The 27,313-nt window shown below is 55.1% G+C and overlaps 2 protein-coding genes across 2 annotated transcripts; both read right to left on the reverse strand.

The window, feature by feature from the left end:
• Nucleotides 1-258: 258 nt before the first annotated feature.
• LOC120647811 (BTB/POZ and MATH domain-containing protein 2-like) lies at nt 259-2,094 on the reverse strand. The gene has a single exon (XM_039924646.1). The coding sequence runs from the start codon at nt 1,300-1,302 to the stop codon at nt 259-261; it is 1,044 nt and encodes a 347-aa protein (XP_039780580.1). The 5' UTR covers nt 1,303-2,094.
• A 22,237-nt stretch (nt 2,095-24,331) lies between these two features.
• Nucleotides 24,332-27,070, reverse strand: LOC120647812. The gene is made up of 4 exons (XM_039924647.1): nt 26,808-27,070; nt 26,463-26,640; nt 25,459-25,904; nt 24,332-24,398 (listed from the first exon to the last, which is right to left on the reverse strand). The coding sequence occupies exons 1-4, from the start codon at nt 27,068-27,070 to the stop codon at nt 24,332-24,334; spliced, it is 954 nt and encodes a 317-aa protein (XP_039780581.1).
• Nucleotides 27,071-27,313: the final 243 nt, after the last annotated feature.

The following is a 27,313-nucleotide window of genomic DNA, read 5'->3' on the forward strand; positions in this document are numbered from 1 at the left end:
ATATGTTTAATTTGATGCATTGCTAACAATCTTAACATATTATTATGATATATGTTAATCTTGAATCTTATCTTTTCTAAAAGTGTTCATAGTATTCATGGTTTAGAATTATAAAAAAATATTTGGGTCGGCCCATAATACCCAATGGGCCATCAAGACTATAACATTTAGGAGAAATGGGTCGACCCATAACCCCTAAAATTGGCCTCGAGCCCATGGGGCCGGGTCAAGGCCAGGGCCGGGTCGGCCCATTCCCATCTAGACAGCCAACTTGGAGATCAAGTCCTTCAAGAGAGCAGGGCAGCTCTTAACAAGACGCTCAAAGCCATCGGTCGCCATGACCGCGTTCAGTGCCCGGGGACATCTCAGAAAGTCCACACAGGCCTCCCTGAGCCCATGGCAGCGGTGCTGCTGAGCAAACAGCAACATGGTCGCAGCCGTCTCGACCTCCACGAGCCTGCAAAGCTTCTCCTCGCAGATCGCCCTCAGCCTCGGCACGCCGTACCTGCCCGCCGCCTCCAGCAAACGCTGCGCCATGAAAGCGCCGTCCTGCCCCGGCGCCTCCTCCGGCAGCGAATCGGTGTACACGAAGTGCAGCAGGGCCTCGAACACCTGGGGCGCCACATCGTCGATCCTTACGGCGGCGGCCGTGCCGACGGAGAGCTTCGCCTTCAGCACCGGCGAACGGGCGGCAACGACGCTCCTGTGCGCGCTGAACGCCTCGCCGGCGACCTGGAACGTGACGTCCGCACCTTCTCCCGACGCGAGGAGGTCCCCGAGATGACAGCGCAGGTCGGACGGCGGCGCGTCCGGCCTGGGCTCGGTGCGCCACGGCCTCCGGACAGAGACGTCGCACCTGATCCTGAAGCACTCGTCCACGAGGTGGCCCGACGCCTCCAGGAAGTCCCTGGGGACGAAAGCCCGGACGCCGTGCCTGGCGCCGCCGGCGGCCGAGTACTCGTTCAGGCCTGTGGAGTGGGTGCACCCCGGCACGGGTCTCTCCGCCCGGTCGAGCAGGTGGAAGGTGGCCTCCGCGTAGGCGGGCTCCGGGACGCTGTCGTCGAGGACGAGGAAGACGGCGATGTAGAGGGCGGCGTACCCGTCCTGGTCGTCGCCGGCGCCGCGAGGGTAGTACCAGATGCACCACGCGCGGCCCCCGACGGTGAAAGATTGGGACGGGATGAACTCGCCGGCGAAGAGCGCCTTGGTGTGCGAGTAGCCCTCGATGTGCGGCAGGTGGCGCCCGGTCGACCTGGCCCCTACGGCGGCCGAGGCGGCTGCGCAATCGTTCGCCTTCGGCATGGCGCCGTGGGCCCGTGGCGGGGGATTTTGACGAGACGAGAGAGACTATGGAATGGAAACTTGCTAGGCAGCAGGTGCTGTCGTCGTGCTGATGATGGTCTATCTAGGTCCTACCATGTGGGTCGAGGAGTCGAGCCCATTAGCATCTTTTTTTTAAAAAAAAAAGGTACGGACAAAAAGTAATAATTATTTTAAGATTTAAGGATTTAATTATAAATAAAAAATTAAAATCATATACCAAAACAATCCGATTGTCAAATTTGAACGGTTTTGATAGTTGGATGGCCAAAGATATCCGGTTTTAGAGTTCGATGGCCAAAACCAAACTGAGGCCAGAATTGGATGGTCAAAAATGGATTTTTTTTAAATCTCATTAGCATCCCATTTTGAAGCCACCAATTGATGCTGGACAGGGCTCTCGCTCTCCAAATCAAACACGCAGTGATTAGGATTCCGTCCTCTGGTTCTTTTATGAGCTTCTCAGGACAGATTAAGCAGTTGTTACGTTTCCCCTTTTTTTCTGATGGGTTTTTAGGCTTCTAGCAGAGTTAGATGTTTATGCCAAGTAATGCAGTAGTTTTGTGCGATGATGTGAGAGTAATTTGACTCAGTTGCGTCCTCTGTTTTTGACTTAACAATCATCATCAGAAAATACTGGCTTCAGAAGTATTTTGTTCCTGCATCCTTTGATGATATATGTGTGTGATTGTGCATTCTCCCGGCTGATGGTCTATCTTCCTGCGGCTGATGAACTGTAAACGGTGTCGGATATGTTTTCCCACTGAAAGGAGGAAGACACTGTTCTTATTTGCCATGCTCTTAAACTGAAACTGCACAAATGGCCATGAAAAAAAAAAGAAACTGCATAAATGGTGTTTCGGTTGTTTCTCTCAGCCTCTGAAAACAGAAGCACAACTACCATAATTTCCTTTCTTTTCATATATCAGTATAACCGTGCAACTGAAATTCGAGATCCGTCCTACAGTCCCATTTCATGCCCCTGAATTTATCAAAGCGTCGTCGTCTGTGGTCTTCATTCAGCTAACCTGACAGGAAGAAAGGCCCATGAATTCCTAAATAGCTAAGCACAGGCGAACGCTGGTTTGCCGTTTGAATAGAATTTCTAAGCGGGCTCCTTGTGGCCCATCGGTCGGCTTGGCAGCCCAACTCTGATCCCCAAAATCGATTTCGCTCGTCGTCAACCGCCTCGGCAATCCCGAGTGCTGGCCTCTATAAAGCATCGTCTCCCTCGTCGTTGTTGCAGCACCTCTACCCCCTCCCGTTCCTTCTGGTTCTCCCGCTCCCTTGAACTCCTCGTCGTGGGAGAAGCAAAGAAGACAAGGTGTTCAAGCATGGGCGACCAGGACCCCACGCGCAGGGACAAGAAGGGCAAGAGGAAGGCGGACGAGTACGAGGACGGCGAGTCGTCATCGCGGCCGTCGTGAGGAGGGTGGTGAGGGAGTTGACAAGGCAATATGGCAGCGGCAACCTGCAGCCCATGGGAGGACCGGAACCAGGTGTGTGCAGGATTGAGAAAACCCGAGCCCCTGCCGTGTTTCTTCTCTCTTGCTTCCCTCTTGTTTCTTGCGGTTCTGAAGCTCTCTTGGTTTCGCTGTAGGTACCTTCGCCCAGGACGCCTCGCGCTTTGCACCGGGGCAGCAGGCTCGCCAGCCGCCGCCTCCGCTTCCGCCATACCAGCTGCAAGGTCCTCAGAGGACGATGATGGGGGCATATGGCGGCCAGTACTCCGTGGGCGCGGCCTGGCCGCTGCAAATCCGAGGTGCGTGCCTGCCTGACATCGAGCGCCCGCCTTGTTCTTTCTCTTCTCTTCTTGCGCCGGCTGTTCTGAGTTATGGTTCGTTTCTTGGTTTCGCTAGCTGCAGGGATGCCCGCCCCCCGCCTCGCACCGGTCGCCAACCAGCCGCACGGCCACCTGATGGGGCAGCAGGTTCGCCATCCCCCTCCTCCGCTTCCGCCATACCAGCTGCAAGGTCAGAGGACGACGATGGTGGCGGCGCCTTGTTCTTTCTCCTCTCTTCTTGCGCCGGCTGTTCTGAGTTATGGTTCGTTTCCTGGTTTCGCTAGCTGCAGGGAACGCGCCGCTCCCCGGAGAGTTCCAATTCCATCACGGCCAACCCCTTCCGGGGTCTGCTGCAGGGAACGCGCCGCTCCCCGGAGGGTTCCAATTTCATCACGGCCAACCCCTTCCGGGGTCTGCTGCAGGGAACGCGACGCTCCCCGGAGGGTTCCAATTCCATCACGGCCAACCCCTTCCGGGGTCTGCTGCAGGGGAACGCGCCGCTCCCCGGAGGGTTCCAATTCCATCACGGCCAACCCCTGCAAGGTCTCCAGAGGATGATCATGGGAGGCGCGGCCGGGCCACTGCAAATCCGAGGTGGGCGCCCAAGAAAACCGCCGACTTGCGCCTTCTTGCTCCCCTCTTCTTGCGGGCTTTTGAACTTCTAGTCTCTCCATTCCTTGCTTTGCTGCAGGGACCCCTGGCCAGGACGCCCCGCGCCTCGCACCGGTCGTCAACTACCGGCACGGCCTCCCGACGGGACAGCTGCGACGGCCGGCAACCACCCGGTGGGGCAGCACGATCTCCATTCCTTGCTTTGCTGCAGGGACCCCTGGCCAGGACGCCCCGCGCCTCGCACCGGTCGTCAACTACCGGCACGGCCTCCCGACGGGACAGCTGCGACGGCCGGCAACCACCCGGTGGGGCAGCACGGCGAGGCGCCCGGAGGGGACGCCGCCCCACTTGATCATCCGGTGTGTAACCATCAGGTCCGAGATGACGGCTAAGATCTATTTTACATTTTGAGTAAATCACACCTGCTAAATAATTTTCTTGGGCTTTCGTCCTCGCTTCGCGCAAAAGGTTCGAACCGGAGTTACTAACTTCCCAGACTCATGTTTTCAAGCTGGTCTGTCTTTTGTTCCGTTTCCGGTATGGGACTAACTGAGAAGTACTGTGCCGCTACTACAGTACCCGCGACGCTACAGTAGTTTTTTCCTACAGTGTCGCGTATTCGGTCCGGCCCAAACGGCCCCGGGCTGTGATAATCACCCCCCGTTGAGGACTCGACATCCTCGTCGAGACGTCGAACCAGCTTACCCATATGGGACAAAGGAGCAGGACCTCCTCTCTTGGGCCACGTCCCATACGTCTAGTGCTAACGATCCCATGTGCCACGTCCGTGGGTTCACTGCCAGCAGCCCATGTGTATCCGTCCACCTGTTGGCATCTGTGTTTTCACGCGCCGACGTGCTCATGTATGCGCACTTCTGCCCGTACGTGGCGTGAAACCGCGAGAGTATGGATATGATACCCCTGTAACGACCCGGCCCGGGATAACGGCTAAGATCTACTCTACACTTTGAGTAAACCACACCTGCTAAATAACTCTTTTGCGTTTTTGTCCTCGCTTCGCGCAAAAATTTCGAACCGGAGTTACTAGCTTCCCAGGCTCACATTTTTAAACTGGTCTGTTTCTCGTTCCGTGTTTCCGGTATGAGACTAACTGGGAAAGTAACCCGCGGCGCTACAATATCTTTTTGCTACAGTGTCGCGTATTCGGTCCGGCCTAACCGGCCCACGGTCTGTGACACGGTGCTCCCCGCCGATCAGCCCGGTCACGGCCCCAGCAACGAAGATGAATTCGATAGCTGCTCGGCCTGTGGTAAGCGTCCGGCGCCCGTGCGGCCTCAACCACGGAGGCATGCCTGCCTGTGCGCTAACTGCCGCTCGGGCGGCGTCCACTGTTTGGTGTGCACCTACGATCAGTAGGGGCCTTCTCAGGTTTCTGTCAGAAGGTTGCGTCTTCTATGATAGGTTTCTGTGGTTTTGGAACTGATTAGGCAGTGGTTACATTCTTGCAGTAATTGGCTCTTTCAGATTTTTTTTTGGTTTCTGTCAGAGTTAGTATGATTGCGATGCAATATCGTCTGGGGGAATGCAGAGGTTAGGTGATTTTGATGGATGCACTTGTCTCTTTGGATTCTCTGTTTTCACATACTAAATCATCATCAGTCAATACTAATATAATATCATTTACTGCACTCTGTAAGTAAGGCCATATGTGTGTGTGATTGTGATTTCTGATCAGCTAAGTTCCTTAAGATTGTGAATTCTCTTATTGTCAATCTGTCGCTGAAAAGAGAAGCACAGTTATGATACTTGTTGCAATATGTCACTGGAATTGAACAACTGATATGTAACTGACACCTGTTTCTCTGACTGAAGGTGATTTTTTGTTGTTTTGAATTGGGTTTCAAGAAGTCTCTCATATTCTCATCTCATGTCCCCTCTCTGACTGAATTACAAAAGGCATTCTGACTGTTTTGTGACAGGCCAGTAGGCTCAAAATTTGTAGGCCTGCTCTATTCTGTGAGACCGATTGCATTTTCTCTTATGTTTCTCTGAGCTTTCTAGAACAGATTAAGCGGTTGTTATGTCTGTGCAGTGATCCATTTTTTGGTGTGTGTTTTAGACTTCTAGCTGAGTTAAGACACTTATATGCACTAGCAGTGGATAATGCAGTGTTTTGATGCATTCTACTAACAATTGTGAAAGCTGTGAGATTACATTTGTGCGCTCTGTTTGACATAAATCATACCTTGCAACTTAATCCAAAAAAGATTCATACCTTGCAAACGTGTATGGTTGTGATTTGATTTTTGAAGGGTTAATTTCCTTTTGATTGTACTGGATATGGTTTCCACGGCCCTGAGCGCGGAACCACGCCCTGGCCACTTGGCTCGCGGCTCGCCCGCACAGGGCGGAGGAGAACCTTGGGGGTAGCTGCCGGCGATGGCACGCTACCCCGAATAATCGAGCGCTCCAATTAACCAGCAGAGCGGAGACGATGGGATGATGATATTCGTTACCTCCATCATCTGGCGGGCGATGGACCGATGGTGCTCGTCGTGAGCCCGAACTGCCCGACGGCCAGACGATCGCCCCGTCCCAGCTCCAAGGCCGGAGTGGAAGGCTGGGTTGCCGGACCGGCGAGCGGTGGAGTTGCCGTGGGTTGGAGCGCTGACGACGAGCGACCTCGGCGTCCCCGCGCGCCTGGAGCTCCGCCGCAGTCTCCGCGGCTCCGTCCGGCGCCCACGGATCTGCCACCCGCGCACCATCCTCTGCTGCCCCGCGAGGAGGTACTTAGGGGAGGACTGAGGACAGAGAGGAGCGCGGGTGGGTGTTGGCGTGAAATGAAGAGAGATAGAGAGGGTTGCGAGCGTGGCTTACGGATTAATCACATTGAGGACCTTCCGGGCTATAGATTGGGCTGCCAGTCATACGGGCCGTGCACGGCCCAACGGAGGCAGGCGTAGTCAGTAGGGAGCAAGAGATCGTACTTCCTGATACCTTGTTCTGCGTGCGTCTTCTCCTTGCCGGCTGCAATTACCCCCTCTTGTCCCGTCCCGAGGCACAGACACGGCAACGACTGAGGCTATCCACACTCATTCTCTTTTATTTTCCTCCTCTAAAACAATATTTCTATTCTAGTCATCGAAATTCTCTTCTCTATACTCAATTTCGCCGCACTCAATCATCCTCTAAATCTCCCCCGTATACCTATTACCTTATATTTTATTCAATCATCTCCAACTACCAATTTTTTTCTCCCCCTTCCTTTTCCTTTTTCTCTTCTTTCCTTTTTCCCCCTCCTCTCCTCATTTTCTCCGCCGGCTCTCTCCTTTCTGCTCCTCCCCTGCTCTCTACTCTCTCCCTCGTCCAGCCCCGCCCATCCCCGCATGCATGGCGTGCGAAGGGCCATGGCGCGGGGCAGCGGACGCCGGCGCTCCCTCGCCCATCGCCGGGGACGGTCCTCCACTCTCCCCACCTCGAGCGCATCTCCCTCCCCGACGCCTCTCTCTGCTCCTCCTCCCCGGTGCCTACCTCGCCGCACCGGGCGGGCGCGGAGCAGGGGCCCCGCCCTCGGCGGCGAGCATGGCGAGCGGACGGATCCGCCCCGACGAGGGCGTGGCGAGCGGAAGGATCTGCCCCGGCGTGGGCCGGTAGGCGAGGCTCGGCCGGCTCCCCCCTTCCTTCCTGCTCCGCGCGCGGCGGCGGCGGCTGCGAGCAGGCGGCCCCTATTCCTTGGCCCTGCTCGTGCGCGGGCCGGCGCCCCTCACCTCCCTCGATTCGGAGCGGTGGGGTGGCCGAGCGGCCGCGGCGGTGGCGAGCAGGCGAGATTTGGGCGGCGGCCTCGAGGGCGGACCGCGGCGCAAGTGCGCGCGCGCAGGCGGGCTCGCGGGGCTGCGTGCGCGCGGAGTCGGCGGCGCGGCGGGCACTGACCGAGGACGCGGCGGCGAGGCTCCCCATCGCCTCCCATCCCCTGGAGCTCGACCGAGGATGAGGCGGCGCTGGCCGAGGATGCGGCGGCGTCCTGCTCTTGGGCCATGGCCTCCTCCCTCCCCCTCTCCTCTCCCTGCCGGGCCTTGTCGCCGCCGGCGCGGCCTCGGCCCCTTGCTCCTTCCACCTTCCCTCTCCGCGCCACGCTCGCCGACAGGGGACATCCCGGAAGCCCCCCAGGAATAGGGGATCCGCGCTCGTCCTTGACGGTACGGGAGGCTGTACCGAACGCCGCTGCAGGCATGTTTCTGGTATCGGCGTCCTCTAGGATCCTTTGGAGGGCGCCGGTGCGAACAGCCTGAACCGCCTCCTCGCCCGCTGCGGGCGGCACGTGACGTGATGGAGGGCCGCCGCTATTAAATGTATAGAGAGTTGCTCAGTAGCAGCACGTACATCATCTCTTCGCCGGCCTCCGCATGCGTTTCGCGAAACACCCATCTAGTACTTCTCTCTCATCCACGCAGATAATCCACAGATATAAATTGGCTAGTCTTTCATTGTAATACTTGCTCTTACCAAATAAACAGGGCCTACGCCCTACGGCTATAGCTAACTGGAGCGGCTGCGGCTGGTGCTCTATCGTATACACCAATGGGCGCATTGGGGAACAGCCCGACAGGGACACCGCCGGGGACGCGTACCCAGCCCAAGCCACCCAGCCCCAGGAGTTTTTTTATTTTTTTATTTTTTTTGATTTATCAAAAATATATATCAAAAAGTTTTTTTTTGCAAAATTGTCACCATGCCGCCGGTTCATTTGGTGGTAAGGAGATACCGCCAGATGAACCGGCGGTAGGAGCTGTGGGCCCCCGCGCGTTGAACCGGCGGTAGCAGGCCAGGCCAGCGGGCCGTGGTGGGCCGGGAACGTACCGCCAGTTGAACCGGCGGTAGGTGGTGCTTACCGCCAGATGAGCCGGCGGTAAGTACCTACCGCCGGACCAACCGGCGGTAATGTCCCCCATTAATCCGGCCCGGCTCCTCAAGCGCCGCCGCCCACCCGCTTAGTCCCCCGCACCGCCACCCGCACTCGCTCTCCCGCGCCACCGCCCGCCAAGCGCCGCGACCCGCCCGCTCCGCCGCCCGCGTCGCGCCTGGTCAGGGCCGCGCCCCGGCTGGAGCGCGGCGGCCTGCGCCCGGCCCCCGCGCGCTGTGGTTTGGCCGGCCGGCGCTCCCCGGCCGTGCGCGCTGTCAGGTATATTTTACGATTTAGTTTTGTTAAAAATAATTAGTAGATTAGTATTAGTAATATTAGTGATTTAGATATAGTTTTAGATGTAGAAATAATTCTAATAAATATTAGTGATTTAGAAATAATTATTTTTAATATAAAATCGTAGAACAGGAAATTGAAAATATTAGTTTACATACGAATATAATTTCATATATAAATATTAATGAGTTCAAACAGACATATTAGTCTCATAAAAATATTATTAATTGATATTATATTACATAGAAAACCTACGAATATATGTCAGTAATAGAAATTATAGAGAAACAATTAAGATAGATGTAAAAATAGGAGAAATATTTATTAGTGTTGATTAAATTCTAAGGACGAGTAATTATTGTCGTAAATATTGGCAGGCATGTCAGATGATTTGTATTTTCAAGTGTTCTATGGGTCAGGAGAAGTTAGATATGGTCCTGAAGGGGTAGATTTGTCAGAGTTTAGCTCGATCATAAAAAAAGTACCCCGAGCTAGAGAGAGGACTTGGATTTCAATATCCAATTGGCTATTTAAAGCTTTCGCTCTTAGTTGAGATGAACATGAGATCTCTGTCGTGGCAGTGGTCATTCGAAGGGAACCAGTATTTTGGGAGCTATTGCCGCTTGAAGGGACGCAAAACTGGAGGAACTATGTCAATATAAGTTGTAGCCGAGCCTTACCGCTTGTGTTGTTTGTTCAAGCATTCGAGAAGATTAGTTTTAGAACTGAAGCGGGCGGGGATCATGAAGGGCAGGGAGATATAGTATCGGAAGAAACTGAGACGATGCATGAACCTCATGAAGAATGTGGTGAACTCGAGATTTTAGAAGATGATAGTCATACTGCACACGAACCTCGTCAAGCAACTGGTCAGGCTGATGAAGGGGAAAACATTCCAGAGATAGTTGAAGAGTTTCATAGGGAGGGTGAACAACAGCACAATGCAATGAATGATGACTCCTCGGATGATGATGACGAAGATTATCATGTCCCACACAACTGGTCCGGGTATGATTTTTCAAAACTAAGTGTAAATGAAGGTGAAGCGGTCCTTTGTGAGTACAGGCAAAAATGAGGTATGCATCGGTTCGGTGTATGCCAACAGTGACAACATGAAGGAAGCTATAAAATGTTAGTCGACTCTCTCTTTGCAAAGACAGTTCAAAGTTGTCAAGAGCAGTCTGAGAACGTATGACGTGCGTTGTGTGAGAAGCGAATGTCCTTTCAGGGTGTATGCTTCTATGGGCAAGTGGCAGGATTTCTGGGAGGTCAAAAAAATTGTGGAGCACACATGCCTACTTGAGCAATTAGAACCACAGCACCGCAACCTCAGTGCAGATTTCATAGCTAACTATATGTACCCTTTGATCGTGGACAATCCTAGTTATGAACCTAAGTCAATTATTTGTGCTGTTGAGGAGGAGTTTAAATATAAAATTAGCTACAGCAAAGCTTACAGAGCGAAACAGAAAGCGCTGCAGATAAGGTGGGGGACGTATAAAGCTTCGTATCACAATATGCCGGCATTGCTGCACACCATATGTCTTAGAAATCATGGTAGCTACTACGACTTGAAAACGTATCCATGTGCCCAGAAGCCTGGAAAGCAGGTACTCCAACGGTCGTTCTTGGCCTTGGGCGCTTGCATTGAGGCGTTTCCGCACTGCCGGCCAGTCATTTGCATAGATGGGACATTTTTGACAGGAAGGTATAAAGGCACAATCCTCACAGCTGTTGCAGCTGATGGTAACAGACAATTATTGCCTTTGGCAATTGCCTTTGTGGAGAAATAATCAGGGGATACTTGGTATTGGTTTTTGCAGGGGGTGAAGCAGATGATTGTCAAAGATGTAGAGAACGTGTGTTTGATTCATGATCGGCACAAGGGTATATTACAAGCAATCGATGACATACAGAATGGTTCTACTGAGCGTAGTAGGACTGCACTTTGGCCGGACCTAAAGAGTAGGTGGTGCATGAGGCATATGGGGGCAAACTTTCATAGTCAGTTCAAGAACAAAACCCTTATGAAGCTGTTCAAGCGGTTATGCAGTCAGAATCAGGAAAGGAAATTCAACTTTCTATGGAAAAAATTGGATGAGCTAACAAAAAAGCAAACGGCGGAGCTAGCGAAGAGATCTGTCAATACAGAGGAGGACGACCAGGTCTCACTTGAAGACATGGGCTTGGACGGTCCGAATGTCAGGCGCAAAAGGAGAAGGGCAATTAAGACATTCTCGGAGTGGATTGAGCACGAACCAAAAGAGAAATGGGCTTTACTGTTTGATGAAGGAGGTGCTAGGTACGGTTTAATGACTACGAACCTAGCCGAGGTATACAATTGGGTGCTGCGTGATTTAAGATCATTGCCACTTGTTGGGATCGTGGAGTTCTTCTTGTATCGCACTTGCGAGTACTTTAGGGACCGTTATGCTGTGGCACAGAAAGATATGGTCGATAATCGCAAAGTTTACGGATACAAGGTTACGGAGTATATGGAGGCAGCTTTCAAAAAGGCCCATTTACATCGGGTGACTCCTGTTGGCTTTATGGAACGTCGGTACGAGGTGATGTGTAGGGACAAAGGCCGAATGGGGGGCCGGCGTGAGAAGCATGTGCAGGAGTGTGTTCTCTGTCCCGATGCTTGTATTTGCTCATGTCATAAGCCAAAGCTGCTGCACCTGCCGTGCACATATGTGATTGCTGCCTGTTTTGAAGCTGGTGGACTACAACCTCGTATGTATGTCTCAAATTACTTCATGAAGGAAACTATTTGGATGACTTGGAGGCACGAGATTTATGGGTTCCAAATCCTGGGAGACTTCATAACTGATCCTGAACACAATGCAACTTACATTCCGGATCCAGATCCAGAAATGTTTCAAGGGGTGGGCCGACGCAAGAAGAAACACATTAGAAATAACATGGATCGATCGGAGGCTGGTCGAGACGTCCGCCTCTACTCGAAGTGCCGTGAAACGGGTCATACGTACAAGGATTGTACGGCATTGAGTTATGGTGGCCGCACAGATGGAGCGGGCCCATCAGAAGCTGCTCCAAATCCGGCAACGCAGGCAACGGGTCGTCGTGGCCGCCGTCCGAACAACGATGGCCTTATGTGATCGATGACGATTGTCATCTGTGTCATTCGCTATTGAATCATGTTCGATGTTAAATTATGTAATATTAAGAACTAATATGTCATAAACTGATTTCGTCTTGGCGTACGAGTATTTGTTGTAATGTGTGGCGCAAACGTATGTTCAACTTTGTTACTGTAATTGAAAATTGAAGTTATATGATATGTAATTTGTTGTGCATCATTTATTAGTTTATTATGTTATATTTTATTTAGTATTTTATTAAGTATTTGTTGTATTACTTAATGTTATTATGCTTAATATTATTATTTATGTTCTGAATTTTTTCTAATAAATCTTATTATACAGGTATGGCGCACGAGGAAGGAGCCACCCCTGAGTTGCTCGATGCTCTCGTCGACAAGCGCCACCGGTCGTACATGTCTGCGGTCCGTGGCATAAGCTTAGGGACGTTTCGGGCTCGTGTGCCTATGTCGACGATGCCGATACACCGTCGCTGAGTTCCTAGGTACGGGTTACATTTGTCACATATTTTAATTGTTTCCGTAACCGTTTGTTCTAACTTGATGTTTCATTTTCGCGATGCAGGCTACACGCTTCAGGTCTTCTCCCGATTGCGCGACTTGTGCAGGGAGATATGGCCGGTCCTGCACGTCGACCTAGGGACAGGGCTCCACGGTTTTAGTTCGACATGTCCCTCCTCGCGGCACTTTTCAACTGTTGGCGTCCGGAGACGCACACGTTTTACCTCCCGGTCGGTGAGATGACTAGTAGTCTTCAGGACATGGCGATGCTTCTAGACTTGCCGTGTGCTGGACGAGCCATGGGTGCAGAGGACGTGGGACTCTCGTGGCGCGACGACCTTTTGGCTCGGTTCGCCGGGGTTCAGCGCAACGAGCTAGCATTGCTGTACCGGCTCTTGCCTGCGAACCACGCACACGGACCGACAAAGAGGTGGCTCCTACAGTTCAGTGTGAGTACATAAATGTTGAATCTTTCCGTACTTATATTCCTACGTATTTGCATTGACGACTCGTACCATTTTGAAGGCGGACTACATGAGGGTAGACGCAGATGACTTTACGGTTGCCAGGCACTTCGAGGCCTACTTACTGTGGCTGTTCGGCTGGGTCATGTTCTGCAGCTCCCAGGGTGACTCGTGCCCCAAACAGCTCATTCCTTTGGCGAGGTCGATAGCTGATGCTCCACTTTACGATGTCCCACAGTTCAGCTGGGGTTCTGCCGTTTTGGCAGCGACTTACAGGGTTCTTTGCACGGGCGTGACGAAGGTCTCAGCAGAGGAGCCCATTTTTGTTGGGTGTCCTCTACTATTAGAGCTCTGGTCATACGAGCGCTTTCCCGTCGGTAGGCTAGAGATGGACTTCGAGCCGTACGTCCAGCTGTCCGCAGACCACGACAACGTCGACAGACCTACGATGTGTTCGTTGTGGTGCCTCAGGAGAGTACGTTATATCATTTGTTTTACTTATTGTTACATGCCTTCACAACTGTACGATTTAGCGGTTAACATATTTTTTCGTTATGCAACCTTCTTGGGTTGGCGTGCAGACGAGGAAGTCGTACCACGACTTCGTGGGACAGTTTGACGCTCTTGTGGACACGGACGTGAGGTGGACTCCATACACTGCAGCCGACATTTACGCCCGGGCACCGAGCGGTCTTTCTTCCTTATGCCTGCGAGACCACGAGTACTGGATGACGAGGAAGCTGATCCTTTACGACATCAACGTCGAGGAGTACCACGTGAACCGTGTCATGAGGTAGTTCGGTCTCTACCAGCAGACCCCGGTCCCGATTGTGCACTCAGTGGAGGCCCACGTCCACAGGTACCGAATAAATAGTTCTATTAATAATTCATCTTTTTTTTATAACCTACCATTTAGCATTGAATCGCTCAAGCTTTGTATTATAAGTGGACACGTCAGGGCCAGCCACCAGGCTCGCGGTGGGCCGACAAGGTCCGTCCTTACGTCGACTCTTGGGCCGCGGCCCTCGACGACGTCGTTTTCGAGGATCGACCGCACAGCGACGAGGCGTTCGCGGACTACCTACGGTGGTACCTACCGAGGACGTGCACACGTGTCGTGCACATTCCACCAGATGCTCGGATCGAGGCCGCAAGGGTGTCCGAGACGTACCCCGTAGTTCGAGACCAGAACTTCGCCATAGCGGTACGTTTCTCTGATTAATTTTGCAGTCTACCAAATGGATTGCATATGATGTTACTACTTTCTCGGTTCAGTACGATGTCATACGAGCGATTGAGTCCGAGGCTTCATCGAGCATGGGCCAGTACCATGACATGACGCCCGCGCAGCACCAGAGCACATTGCAGAAGATCGTCGACATGTGCAAGCGGTTTCGATGAGCCGTGACCTGTCGTGATGATGACACCTTCCTCCCACCTAGCAGTTCGGGGCCGGTGCCTATGCCCGGTCCATCGTCACGATGGTCTGCACCCGCGGCACAGTCAGGTCCACCGCCACCACCACCTGACACGATGGCGACACCTTCGGGTTCTGCAGTTCGGCCCACGTACGTGCCGCGGCCGGCACATTTGTACTCGGCAGGTAAATCGTACTCTAACCTTGTGTCACTTACAATACCGTATCATGTAAAACTTTATTCATTAACTTGTACTTGTTATTCGTGTAGCACCCGGCTCGTCGTTGTTTCCATCGATAGATCCGTGTAAGACGAGTTGTTAATTTGCGATAACAAGTACATACTTAATTAAACATTGATGGATGGTGGTTTGTGAATCAGAGTACCGGCAGGTGGGAGGGACAGACGACGATGAGGAGATTCTGGAGGTGGACGACCTCGTGCAGATGGAGTGCGTGAACACGTTCTTCTCTTCTGCACCGACGCAGGAGGTCCTCGGCACTTCACAGCTGGGGGTTGCCCCACTCGCGACGCAGGACTACAGTTAGGTGGAGCAGACACCTATTCCTGAGCAGGGTCGTCGGTCCACTCGCGAGACCATCCCGCCGGATCCACTGATGTACTCGCAGCACCACACTAGGGCGGCCCAGGCTGCAGAGCGACGTGGCAGGAGGAGAGGGGGCAAGCGCGGACGCATCTAGTTTACAGGTTGTAGCTTGTTAATTACTTTGTTCCGTCATACTATGTTATGTAGGCCTGTGCAGACTATGATGAAATGTGTCCATTACGTACCATTATGATGAGTAGGCCGGTGCAGTGTTTCAGGCGATGGTATGTGTCCGTGCAGTGAAATTATGACGATTAGGCCGGTGCCGTGCAGTGTTCCGGGCGATGGGATGTGTCAGGGCAGTGCAATAATCACGAGTAGGTCGATGCAGTGACAGTATGACGATTAGGTTCGTGTGATAATACGCTCGATGCGATACCAGTGAGCGCTGTGGAGCGTGCAAGTACTAAAGTCATGAGCAGTGAGACGTCGTGTCGTTGTTTAAAGTGGGAGGAGTGAGCGGTGTTGAGCGTGCGAGGGTACAAGTCAAGAGCAACGAGAGGCCGTGTCCGTGTTTAAAGTGGTAGGAGTGAGCGCTGTGGAGCGTGCGAGTACTGTAGGCTTTTCAGGTGCATTTACACTCTGCACTCCGGGTATCAGACCTTTGTGTGCCTATAAATACTCCAAAGTTTGTGAACTCCCAGCAGCACTCAAACACCAAAGCTCATTGTATACCCAATGTCTGGAGGTGGGTATAGCGGGAAGAATTACTACGGTTTTGGGAAAGGAAAAGGGGGAAGAAAGGGAAACCTCATAATATGGGAGGGGCCTCTTGGACCTGATTCCTTTCCGAAACCAGTGTTTGAGTTTCCGCCACAGCACAAGAGTGAATTTACCAATGAAACTCCTCTTCAACAATACGATAACCGTAGAGAACCGTGACCAAAATGCAGACATGGTGAGGACTGCTTAGTGCAGATGTGCACCGACAGGATGGATGGCGGTCGGCGTTTCTTCAAATGCCCACACGCAGGGTTAATACTCGGTTGTTTTATTTCTTTATCTTCATTGAGACACCTTACATGAAATTTGTTTTGCAGTCTTCAGATGCTCCAGAAAACTGTGGTTTTACTAGGTGGGTCGATCCTGCACCAATTGATTCAGTTCAGGAGTTCATCGAGTACCTCCAGATAAAGATCTTTGATCTGGAGTGCAAGGTGAACCATTACGAGGAAGTGAGCGAGGGTAACAAAGACGACGAAGAGGATGATACCAGCAATACTGCCGCTTCACAGGATAAACCTTGCACTATTCCTTACTGCAACTGCCCTTGTCACAATAAGAAGGGCCCTGCCCCTTCGGCACCACCGCCTGCACCACCTGCAATGGGTGGATACTGCGGAGAAGGCTCAACGCAGTTTGCTACGTGGGGGTACGGCTATTAGGACTACCTAGTTCTAGTGACATGCTGCATCGTTGTATTTGTTGTGTTTTTTTTAAATTACCTAAGGCATGTTAGCTTAGTTCAGAATCTGTTTACCGTAGTTGCAACGGGTTCTGCCATGCCACTGCATGTCTGCTGTGTGTTTCATTAACGTTGTATTATGATGTAATTCCTATGGTTTACATTGTGACGATTAGACCGGTGCCGTGTAGTGTTCCGGGTGATGGGATGTGTCGGGGCAGTGCAATAATCACAAGTAGGTCGATGCAGTGATAGTACGACGATTAGGTTAGTGCGATAGTACACTCGATGGGATACCAGTGAGCGCTGTGGAGCGTGGAAGTGCTGAAGTCATGAGCAGTGAGACGTCGTGTCGTTGTTTAAAGTGGGATGAGTGAGCGGTGTTGAGCGTGCGAGGGTAGAAGTTAGGAACGAGAGGTCGTGTTCGTGTTTAAAGTGGTAGCAGTGAGCATTGTGGAGCGTGCGAGTACTGAAGGTAGGAGCAGTGAGAGGTCATGTTGTTGTTTAAAGTGGAATGAGTGCGCGCTGTGGAGCGTGCGAGTGCAGAAGCGTGGACGACTGTGGAACTGTGAGAGGTAATATCTGTGTTCAAAGTGCTTGGATGATGCAGGCAGCCCTGCGTGTATAAAAGATCACCTTGTGGTTGCCGAGAGGACAGACTTGCAATTCAGGTTCCACTTTTTTCAATTAGCCCAAACAAACAGCTATGAGCTCCTCATTCTCCCGGACAGCTTTCCGTCGGGAAATGGAGGCTAATTTAGGACCCTCTCCTAACGATTCCAATAGATGTATTACAGATTGCAAGGTATGGCCGAAAGGTGTAGAGCCACCCGATTGCTATTGCCAAATGCGTTGTGTTCCGAACATATCTCGTGATTACAAGACTTTTGGCCAGAGGTATTGGTGTTGCAAGAATATCGAGAAAATCCAAAAAAGAGGTGCAACATCACAGGTATAGATTAATTTGTAAATATGCTTTTGTTATTTTTAATAATTTTGAATCGTTTCTTGTTTGCAAAAGTACGCTGGTGATGACACGCATAGGTATTGGTGTTGCAAGAATATCGAGGAAATCCAAAAAAGAGGTGCAACATCATAGGTATAGATTAATTTGTAAATATGCTTTTGTTATTTTTAATAATTTTGAATCGTTTCTTGTTTGCAAAAGTACACTGGTGATGACACGCATACTCATTGGTATCATTTCCATGAGTGGATTGACACGTGGATCACTCGTCGTGATCAACAATATATGGAGTGGTTGAAGAAGGTGAATGAAGATTTACGCAAATGCGACCGTGCAAAAGCAGATGTCGGTACCTCAGGACTGGGGTACCCCCTCTTGCTATGTCAAAACTCGTGTAGTTATCCGTAACTGTGCCCTAAGGAGCTGAGCAGCCGGATCTCTGGGGTCCGGCTTCATCTCACCGGACCAACAGCCCCGGACCCGCTTCCTGCTCGGGACAGGTCCGGTGTCACCACGTGTCCTGGAGAAGAAAGCGCTCAGGGCCAAAACGGCCGGGGGCCCCGGATCCCCACGGGGTCCCGGACCACCATATACTATCAGGACCCCTCGGCAGGGAGGGAACAGACACCCCGCCTGGGGGGTCCGGAGCCGCCACGTGTCCGCAGACGCAGATACGCGCACGGCTGCCAAGCTTCCTCGGGAAGACTTGGCCACCTACCACATTCAATGCGGGAGGCGTTAAGAGCACTCTGCCACAGCAGAGCCCGAGGAGACTTTCGCCAGGCTGTACTGTTGACCGCGCGTTACCAAGGCACACTGTACAGCCGCTGGCGCCACTCACGCCACGCACGTCAGTCTGGTACACCAGTTAGACACGACAACTCCGCAACGGAGTATCATAACGCCTACACGGTAGACCCAACAGTCTACGCCGCAACCTACACTGCCTCAACGGGCGCCTCGCCGATGAGACAGGAGAATACCCCCCCTCGGTCAGAGAGTCTACAGGACGATGAAGGATATCCGGCAAGAGATTCTCCATCACGGTAGCACCACTACTATCTAGTAAAATATACATCCTTGTTGGGCCCACCTGTCAGGGTCCGACGCCTGTGTACGCGTCCTCCTTGCTCTATAAAAGGGAGACGCCCGTTAGAGGAAGGCTCAAGTAAAAAGGAGAGACTTGAGGGGCAGAGGATAGACTCATTCATAGTGCAATACACCCCACAGTGGATGTAGGGTATTACGCTCCGGCGGCCCGAACCACTCTAAATCCGTGTGTTCTTGCGTTCTTGCCCCGAAGCTAGATCGGCCTAATAGCTTAGCACTTCCCCGAGTACTCCCCCTCGGGGAAAAGGCGGGTGCGTTCCGCCACCCGGCTGTGGGTACCCCCAAAAGCCCACGACATTTGGGACCGTCAGTGGGGAGGATGCAGGCGTTGGCTAGATCTCCAAGCTTCTGAGGCTGAGCTCATCCTCTGCAACAGCGACGAGAAGATGAAGAGAGGCATGGCGTCACCCACGCCGCATGCCACGGCACCGAGACGACGATGCCCTCGGTGCGGCGGCGCGCGGCAGCGGCGCCTGCTATGCGTCGCCACTGCGACACCTCAGGGCCGGCGCGGCGGCGCGCAGCGGAGATACCCACTGCGCGTCACCCTACAACACCTCTGCGTCGGCTCAAGATTTTCTCTCAATCAACCGCCAGGGTTCCCCGGTGGCGGCATGATGTCGGCTCAAGGCTTTCTCTCAACACGAAGCCTGGAGCCAACCACTGTCGCCCGGGGGAAGTTGACCGTCGACTCCTCCCTCCCCAGGGCCGAGTCTCTCTCGGTGCTGCTGCAGACAGGACTCCGCCACCAGGCGCGGGGGCCCAACGCCAGCACCAAGGTCGAGCCGGCGAACGACCGCACTTCTACACTCTCCGTCCTCATTCAAACGAGCACCTAGCTCGTGATGAGCGGTCATCGGGCCGGCCTTCGATGATAGACGGCGACTGCTGGCAACGTTAGGGCCACTCCCATTCAAAGCCAAAGAATTTGTTCCCATGCTATCTGAGCATAGGACAATTCTTGTGCTGGGAGGAGCCCCGCAAGCTCCCGAGGTGATGCTGGATGATGATGTACAAGCACGTCCAGGGCACCATCGCCCCAACGACTCAGAAGAGCCCCCAAGATGGCAGCTCCACTACGGCCAGCAACGTGCATGCCTTACGGGGCGACGGCTGTAGGTTATCACTAGATATCATCTGTCGGTACCCTGTAACAGGGATACCCACTCTTACTGCGGCAAGGCAGGACCTGCGTAGTTATCCGTAACTGCGCACAGAGGACGGAGTAGCCAGGCCCCACGGGTCAGGCTCTTTCCTCACCAGGCCAATGGCCCCGGACCCATTCCCCGAGCGGGATGGGTCCGGAGACGCCACGTATCCCTAAGGAAGGAAAGCTCCGAGCTGACAGACGAGGCCTCGGACCCCCCCATAGGGGTCCGGGACCTCCTACGCCCATCCGGACCTCCCTTACTGCGTGGGGGTCCGGAGCCGCCACGTGTCCCGGAGGCACGGGCGCGGGCTCGTGCGTGAGCCTTCCGCTGGAAGACTCGCCCACCCACCGCAATTAATGCGGATGGTTGAGGCGTGCTCTGTCATCGCAGCATGCGGGACAGCCTTTACCAGGCCTCACTGTGCACCGCTTATTACCAAGGTACACAGTGTAGCCGCCTGTACCGCACCCGCTCAGAGCCCGCCTGCCGCATTAATTGGATACGACGGCACGACACTTTTTCATCATGCCGCCTACACCGCAAGCTACGCGGCCCGTTCAGCTACGTGGCGGGCAACGCCGCTGGCTATACCTGGCGCCGTTCCGACAAAACAGCGCTTGGACACGCTGAACGGGGAACTCCAGGAGCAGACAATGGGATCCAGGAGAGAGATCTCCTTCGCCTGCGATGCCATAATTATGAACAGTACGTTATCTTATACTTCATCATTGGGCCCACCTGTCGGTGTCCCAACAACCATGTACGCGTCCCCTTGAGATATAAAAGGGAGATGCTCGCTGTACACAAAGGCTCTCCAGACACACACAAGCTCTCGCGGACTCTCTCGAGGCAAGGCAATACAACATACAGTGGACGTAGGGTATTACGCTCCGGCGGCCCGAACCACTCTAATCCCGCTATGTTCATCGCGTTCTTGAGCCAGATTGAACTAGGACTAGCTAACCCCCGAGTACACACCCTCTGGGCTTAGGCGGGTGCCTTCCGCCACCCGGCTGTGGTTTGCAGCACCACGACATTTGGCGCGCCAGGTAGGGGCACTAGTTGGTCGCAGTTCATCTCTTCCTCGTCTCCATGGTTCGTGTGGACGACGTGGAGATGACTGAGGGTGTGGCGTCCTCCACGCCACACGCCTCTCGCGTTCCTGCTCCAGGGGCAACTGTGCCCGTGGAGCAGCCACCGTCGGCGGCGGCGCGCGCTGCTCGCCGGCAAGGGTCAGGGCGGCCGTCACGGGCCCCCTCACAGGCTGCGAGCCGCGGAGCGCTGGCGGCGGCTAGGGAGTTGTTTCGCAACCCTCCGGCTACTGTAGCCTCGCCAGACGCCCTGAGGCAGTGGCGGGACGATGTTGACCGTCTCCTCCATCGGGCTCAGGCCTCCCCCAGTTCTACAAGGACTGGCAACGACCTCCGCCCGGCAATGCGGTGGTACCTTACCACCAGCGCCAGGGCGGTGCGTCGGCGTCCGTGCGCTCCCCCACCATGAGGGGTGCACGAACAGAAGACCTGCGGGCGGAGCTCAACTGCCGGCGCGTGGGAGAGGATGCCCGCATCTCCGTCAAGAGGGCGCGAGAGCGCCGTCTCAACATTGAGGGACGCAACCTCAATGCCGACTTGGACGTGGCAGCACCCAAGCCTCCAGTGAACGCCCGGATACAGGCGTGCGCCCTGGTGGCTGGGGTGGGCTGCGCTGCGCTGGCAGAGCACCTCCGCGCAGTGGCATGGCCGTCCAAGTTCCGCCCGCACCTGCCGGAGAAGTACGACGGTACCACTAACCCGTCGGAATTCCTGCAGGTGTACGTTACCGCCATCACAGCAGCTGGTGGTAACGATGTCGTCATGGCGAGCTACTTTCATGTAGCCTTGTCTGGGCCAGCCCGGACTAGGCTCATGAACCTCACACCTGGGACGATCCAGTCCTGGGAGGAGCTCTGTGCGAGGTTCACAGCGAACTTCGCCAGCACATACCAGCAGCATGGTGTGGAGGCACACCTCCACGCCGTGAGGCAGAAACCCGGAGAGCCGCTTCGGGCCTTCATCTCGCGCTTCACCAAGGTACGGGGTACCATTCCTCGTATCTCTGATGCATCTATTATCATTGCTTTCCGCCAGGGGGTACGTGACGAGAAAATGCTAGAGAAGCTGGCGACGCACGAGGTGGAAAGCGTTACTACGCTTTTCTCCCTGGCAGACAAGTGTGCCAGGGCCGCTGAGGGCCGTGCATGGCACTCAGCCCCCCAAGATGGAGATGCCAAGGCTGGTGGCTCCGGTGCTACCGCTCAGGGCGGTGGCAAGAAGAAGAAGAACAAGAACCGGAGTCGCGGGGAGCCACATTCTGGCGGGCCAGTCATTGTAGCAGCAGCACCAGTAGCGGCGCCGGCTGCTGCAACAGCGGCTGGGGGCCAGAATGCACATGGCAAACACCCTCGCCCGCAAGGTGGAAGCGGAGGTTCATGCCCAGTGCATCCCACCGCTCGCCACAGCGCCGCTGATTGCTGCGAGATCCAGAAGCTCGTGAAGCGGGTCAGTGGGCGGCGTGAGCAGTCCTCCAAGGACGGTTCACCCCCTCCTCGCCAGCGGTCTGGCAAGGAGAAAGCCTCCGACAGCGGAGCTGCTGCTAGGGAGAAGGAGCTGGGGTACTAGTCCCCCGCTCAGGAGCTGAAGGGCGTCTACCACGACGACGACTCCAATTCCGACAATGGCGACCGCCGCAAGAAGCTGTACGTAATGTACGGTGGAAGCTGGGAGCTTGTCTCCCAGCAGGACGTGAAGACCCTTCACCGAGAGGTCCTTTCGGTGAAGCCGGGGTCCCGAAGGCAGCGCCGCACCAGAGGTGGATGAACACCACCATCTCTTTCGGGCCATCCGACTGCCCGGAGAATATGGCTGGGGCTGGTGTACTACCTCTAGTCACCGCCCCTGTCATATCCAACGTGAGGCTCTATCACGTGTTGATCGACGGTGGGGCTGGCCTCAACGTCATCAGCTATGCAGCGTTCAAGCAGCAGCAGATCCCGGAGTCCAAGCTGACTCCCTCTCGCCCAGTCTCCGGAGTGGGCCCACATCCGGTGTTCCCTCTGGGGAGCATCACACTGCCGGTCACGTTCGGGACCGAGGAAAACTTCCGCACAGAGAGCGTTCTGTTCGATGTTGCGGAGGTGAACCTCCCGTTCAATGCCATCATTGGCCGGCCAGCACTCTACCGCTTCATGGCCATTGCTCATTACGGGTATTTGGTCTTGAAGATGCCTTCCCCTGCCGGTGTCCTCACCGTGCAGGACTACCGCACCGCTGCTGTCGCTGCAGTCGAGAGACTGCATGCTCTGGCGGCGGAGGCTGCGCGTTCCGAGGAGGACCCATCCCCCTCGCAACCCAGGGCGCCTGCAAAGGCACCCAGGGTTCAGCCGTCCGATCCGGACGATGTCCCCGTGAAGACGGTCCAGATCGGGGCGGACTCCTCCAGGACCACCCGCATCGCGGGGAACCTGGAGGAGAAATAGGAAGACGTGCTCACCGCTTTCCTCCGGGCAAATGTCGACGTGTTCGCCTGGGAACCGTCGTAGATGCCCGGGATCCCCAGGGAAGTGATCGAGCACAATCTGAGGTTCTACCCCGACGCCACGCCGGTGCGCCAGAAGCCTCGGAAGCAGTCCGTGGAGCGGCGGAACTTCATCCGCGAAGAAGTGCACAAGCTGCTGCACGCTGGCTTCATCGAGGAGGTCCACCACCCCGAGTGGTTGGCCAATCCGGTCGTCGTCCCGAAGGCCAACGGGAAGCTTCGGATGTGCATCGACTACACCAGCCTCAACAAGGCATGTCCTAGAGACCCCTATCCTCTTCCACGTATCGATCAGATCGTGGACTCCACCTCCGGGTGTGACCTTTTGTCTTTCCTAGATGCATACTCTGGTTTCCACCAGATTCAGATGTCTAGAGAGGATAGGAATCATACTGCTTTTGTAACAGTAGATGGGCTTTATTGCTACATTGTCATGCCGTTTGGTCTAAGGAATGCCTTGCCCACGTTTGTATGGGCTATGAACAAAACCTTCTGTAATCTAATTAGAGATATTGTTGAGGTTTATGTCGATGACATTGTGGTCAAGACTAAGGTAGGGTCAACACTAGTTGAGGACTTATCCCTCGTCTTCGACCGGCTCCGCGCCACCCGCACGAAGCTGAACCCCGAGAAGTGCATCTTCGGCGTCTCAGCAGGGAAGCTACTGGGTTTCCTGGTCTCTCATCGAGGCATCGAGGCAAACCCAGCCAAGATCAAGGTGATCGAAGCGATGAGGCCTCTCGGCCGCATCAAGGACGTCCAGAAGCTTACTGGATCTCTCGCCGCTTTTAGCCGCTTCATATCGAGGCTGGCTGAGAGGGCCCTCCCCTTCTTCAAACTATTGAGGAAGTCCGGTCCATTCTCTTGGACCGAAGAGGCTGAGCAAGCCTTCCAGGAACTGAAGCTACATCTCACCTCACTGCTAGTATTGGTGGCTCCAGAGCCTGGTGAGACATTGTTTCTGTATCTTGCTGCGTCTGCAGAGGCGGTCAGCATGGTGCTAGTCGCCGAGAGGATGGAGCAAACTCGCCAGGGGGACACCAGGGTCTCCCCGGCCAAGGATGGTGAGCCGGACCCCAGACACGGGGGCCCGTCAGCCTCACCTCTGCCTGAAGCTCCGGAACCTGGACCTGTGCATCTAGAGCCCCGGACCTGGCACCAGCCTGGGACCGGTCCAGGATGAGTCCTGCGGGCCTGCAACTAAGCTGTAACTTTGAAGTGGTACACAGGTTAAGGCTTGACTGGTGGTAGCCAGCCCCAAACCATTGAGCCTACCTACCAGGGGGTCCTGGCATCCGCTTCAAAGGTTTCATGCAGATCAAGGTCCAGTCTCAGTGGTAGACAGACTCAAAACAACTGAGTCTATCTCCCAGGGGGCCCGGAGTATCCGCTTTGTCCCAGACATCATGGATGGATTCTGCATGCGTCAAACAGCTAAGTTGCAGTATCATTACTACCATATAAGAGAATTTGATTCTTCTCTCTGTAGTTCTGTATGCTACACAGGGAACAAGACGCTCGCTCGCCTTGCAAACTATGCGACACCTATGCCCAAGGAGGTCCGGAGTATCTTCTACGGCTCAGGTGGCAGACAGGTCCAAACAACTGAACCTATCCGCCAGGGGGCCAGGGCGCCGGGGTGCTGCATACCGCAAATCAGCAACTGACAAACAGCTAAGTTGAAGTTTTCTTCTATTTCAAAATTTTCAACTAGTATAATGTTTGTTACATAAGGCAGAAGATACAAAGATATAATGCCCAGCTCAAGGGTCTGCAGGCTCCCGCTTGAAGTAGGCGGCAACGAAGTCGACGACCTCCCGCACGCTGTCCCGAGCGGCGGCCTCCGTCTCCGCGACAGGACCATCGACCACTGGCGTCAGCGAGATGGCCGGGTCGTGGCTCCGGAGGCAGGTCAGGATGTGCTCCGCTACCATCCGGATCAGCTCGCGACCCTCGGCTTCGAGCTGGCAAGCAAGGACCGGCTCCAGACGCCGGAGCCTATCCGAAGCAGAACTCAGCACTGGGAGGGCGTCAGCTATCAAAGCTGGCAGCTCCGCCACCTAGATTGGGCTCATTCCAAGTGGCACCAGTGCTAGGCTCGCTTCGGCCACCCAGTCCGCGATCCGCTGGGCCCCCACGCGCTGGTCCTCCTGGTGCTTCCGGACCGCCTCCTGGACCGCCTCTTGCATCCGGGAGTCCAGAGCCGCCTTGGCCACCTCCACCTCGCGGGACCTCTCCTCGAGCTCGGCCTTCCTCTTCTCCGACCACTCCTTCAGCTTCTTGAGGAAGTCCCGCTGGCGCCCGAGTTCCTTCTCTATGCCGGTGGCGTGGGACTCCCGCTTAGAGAGGGACTTCCAGTCCTCCTCCAGCTCCGCCTCGGCAACGGCCAGCTTGCTGGCCCTCTCCTCCAGCTGTTTCTGCCATCCAGCCATGGTCCCAGAGAGCTCATCCAGCTCCTGCTTGCGGATCTCGAGACCCTGGCTGCGGGTCTCAAGCTCGGACTGCTGGGTAGCAAGCCGACTCTCGAGATCGGACCGCTGAGCTGCAAAGCTAACCACCTCCAGCGCAAAAGTCTCCTCCCGCTGGGCCAGAGCCTTCTCCCGGCTCGATACTGCAAGCTCCCGGTTGAACACCTTCAGAAGGTTGGCTCGATAGGCCTCTTGGTCGGCTTTGAGCTTTGACCGGGCTTCTGCAGCACGGGAGGCTTCAGCCTTCGTGTGCACTTCCAGGCGGGTGTGCCAGTCCAAGAGGCGCTGGCGCTCGCTCTCCAGAGGTCCCCACTCCCGCCGGAAGGCCGCCTCGGTGGAGGAGGTTGCCTCCTCTATCGACCGCCGAACCTGGATCAGCACCTGGGGAAGGGGAGTCGCTTCCTCCTCCGGGAGTTGGAGCTGCAGGAGCTGCCTGCCAAAGACCACCTCCAACTCCTCCTCTGCAACAGGACCGGAGCTGGAGGTGGGAGCTTCCGCTGCAGCACTTGTCTTCGGCGCCTCCTTCGCTGCCGCTATGTCGGGCGTGGCAGCGCCCAGCATCGGCGCCTCTGCCACCGCCGCGTCGGGTACAGCGGCGCTCAGCACCGGCGTCTCCGCCACGTCAGGTGCAGCAGCGGCCAGCACCGGTACCTCCACCGTCGCCGCGTCGGGTGCAGCGGCGCCCAGCACCGGCGCCTCCGTCTTGTCAGGTGCGGCTGCGCCCAGCACCGGCGCCTCCGCCGCCGCTGCGTCTGCCACGCCCGCCACAGGCGCACCCGCCGCTGCAGCGTTGGGCACTACAGAGCCTGGTGACGGCGCGCCTGTCACCACCGCATCGGGCACCACCGGGCTGGCAGAAGTTGCTGCACCCGAGGATCCCGCACCCTCCATCGCCGCCGCTGTCGCCGCCGAGGCCGCGGTTGCCTGGGCATCAGCCGACGAGCCGGCGATGGTGGAATGGATGCTTGGGTGAGGAGCCCTGGCAAAACAAAGAAAAGGAGCCTTTAGAATAAGCGGAGCACCGAGAATAAAGGGCGTGATCAGAATAACACTAACCCTGAAGCGCCGGGTGTCCAGCGTCCTCGGAGGCCCGACGTCCGTTTTTGTTGCTGCTGCTCCCGCGGCTGCGGCGCAACTTGAGGCTACTCCCGCCGCTGCTGCTGCTCCTGTGGCTGCGACGCAGGTGCAACTCGTGACTGCTCCTGTTGCTGCTGCTGCCGGCGGGAGGTATCTTTTGGCGGCGATAGCGGCGGCACGACAGCTCCGGAGGTCCCGCGAAGACCGGATGCCCGGGAACTACCCTGGCCCACGTCCTCGGCGGACCTCTGATGCTTCGCGGCGGGCTCCGTGACTCGGGTCCCGTCGCCCCTGAGTAGCCTACGGCCCATGACAAGGGGGCCCAGGCCCATCTGTCATGGAGAGCGGCTAACCAACGAAGGAGTGAAAAGGCGGGATCTGAACTGTCGCCCACGCGCGAAGCGAGGCAGAAGCTGAGCTGACGTGCGCGTATTAAGCGCTGGCGTGGCCGAGATTTTTGGGAACTGCGCCGGTGGTAAATGTACTGTTTACTCCGGCCGCCACAATGCCGAGCGTCACGCGCGTGACTAGGTTAACCACTGTGCGTGGGGGCCATGAGTTAGTAAGCCGCTGCG

Source organism: Panicum virgatum, chromosome 9K (assembly GCF_016808335.1).
Source record: "Panicum virgatum strain AP13 chromosome 9K, P.virgatum_v5, whole genome shotgun sequence".
NCBI lineage: Eukaryota > Viridiplantae > Streptophyta > Magnoliopsida > Poales > Poaceae > Panicum > Panicum virgatum.

Excerpts from the sequence above, each read along its gene's own strand:
- LOC120647811 (XM_039924646.1), bottom strand. The coding sequence starts at position 1,302 with ATGCCGAAGGCGAACGATTGCGCAGCCGCCTCGGCCGCCGTAGGGGCC.
- LOC120647812 (XM_039924647.1), bottom strand. The coding sequence starts at position 27,070 with ATGGGCCTGGGCCCCCTTGTCATGGGCCGTAGGCTACTCAGGGGCGAC. Across the intron at positions 25,905-26,462 it reads GCGCGCCGTCACCAGGCTCT|GCTGAAGCCTCCCGTGCTGC; the intron begins GTAGTGCCCAAC and ends GTGCACACGAAG. Across the intron at positions 24,399-25,458 it reads CTCAAGAAGCTGAAGGAGTG|CTTAGTTGCAGGCCCGCAGG; the intron begins GTCGGAGAAGAG and ends TCAAAGTTACAG.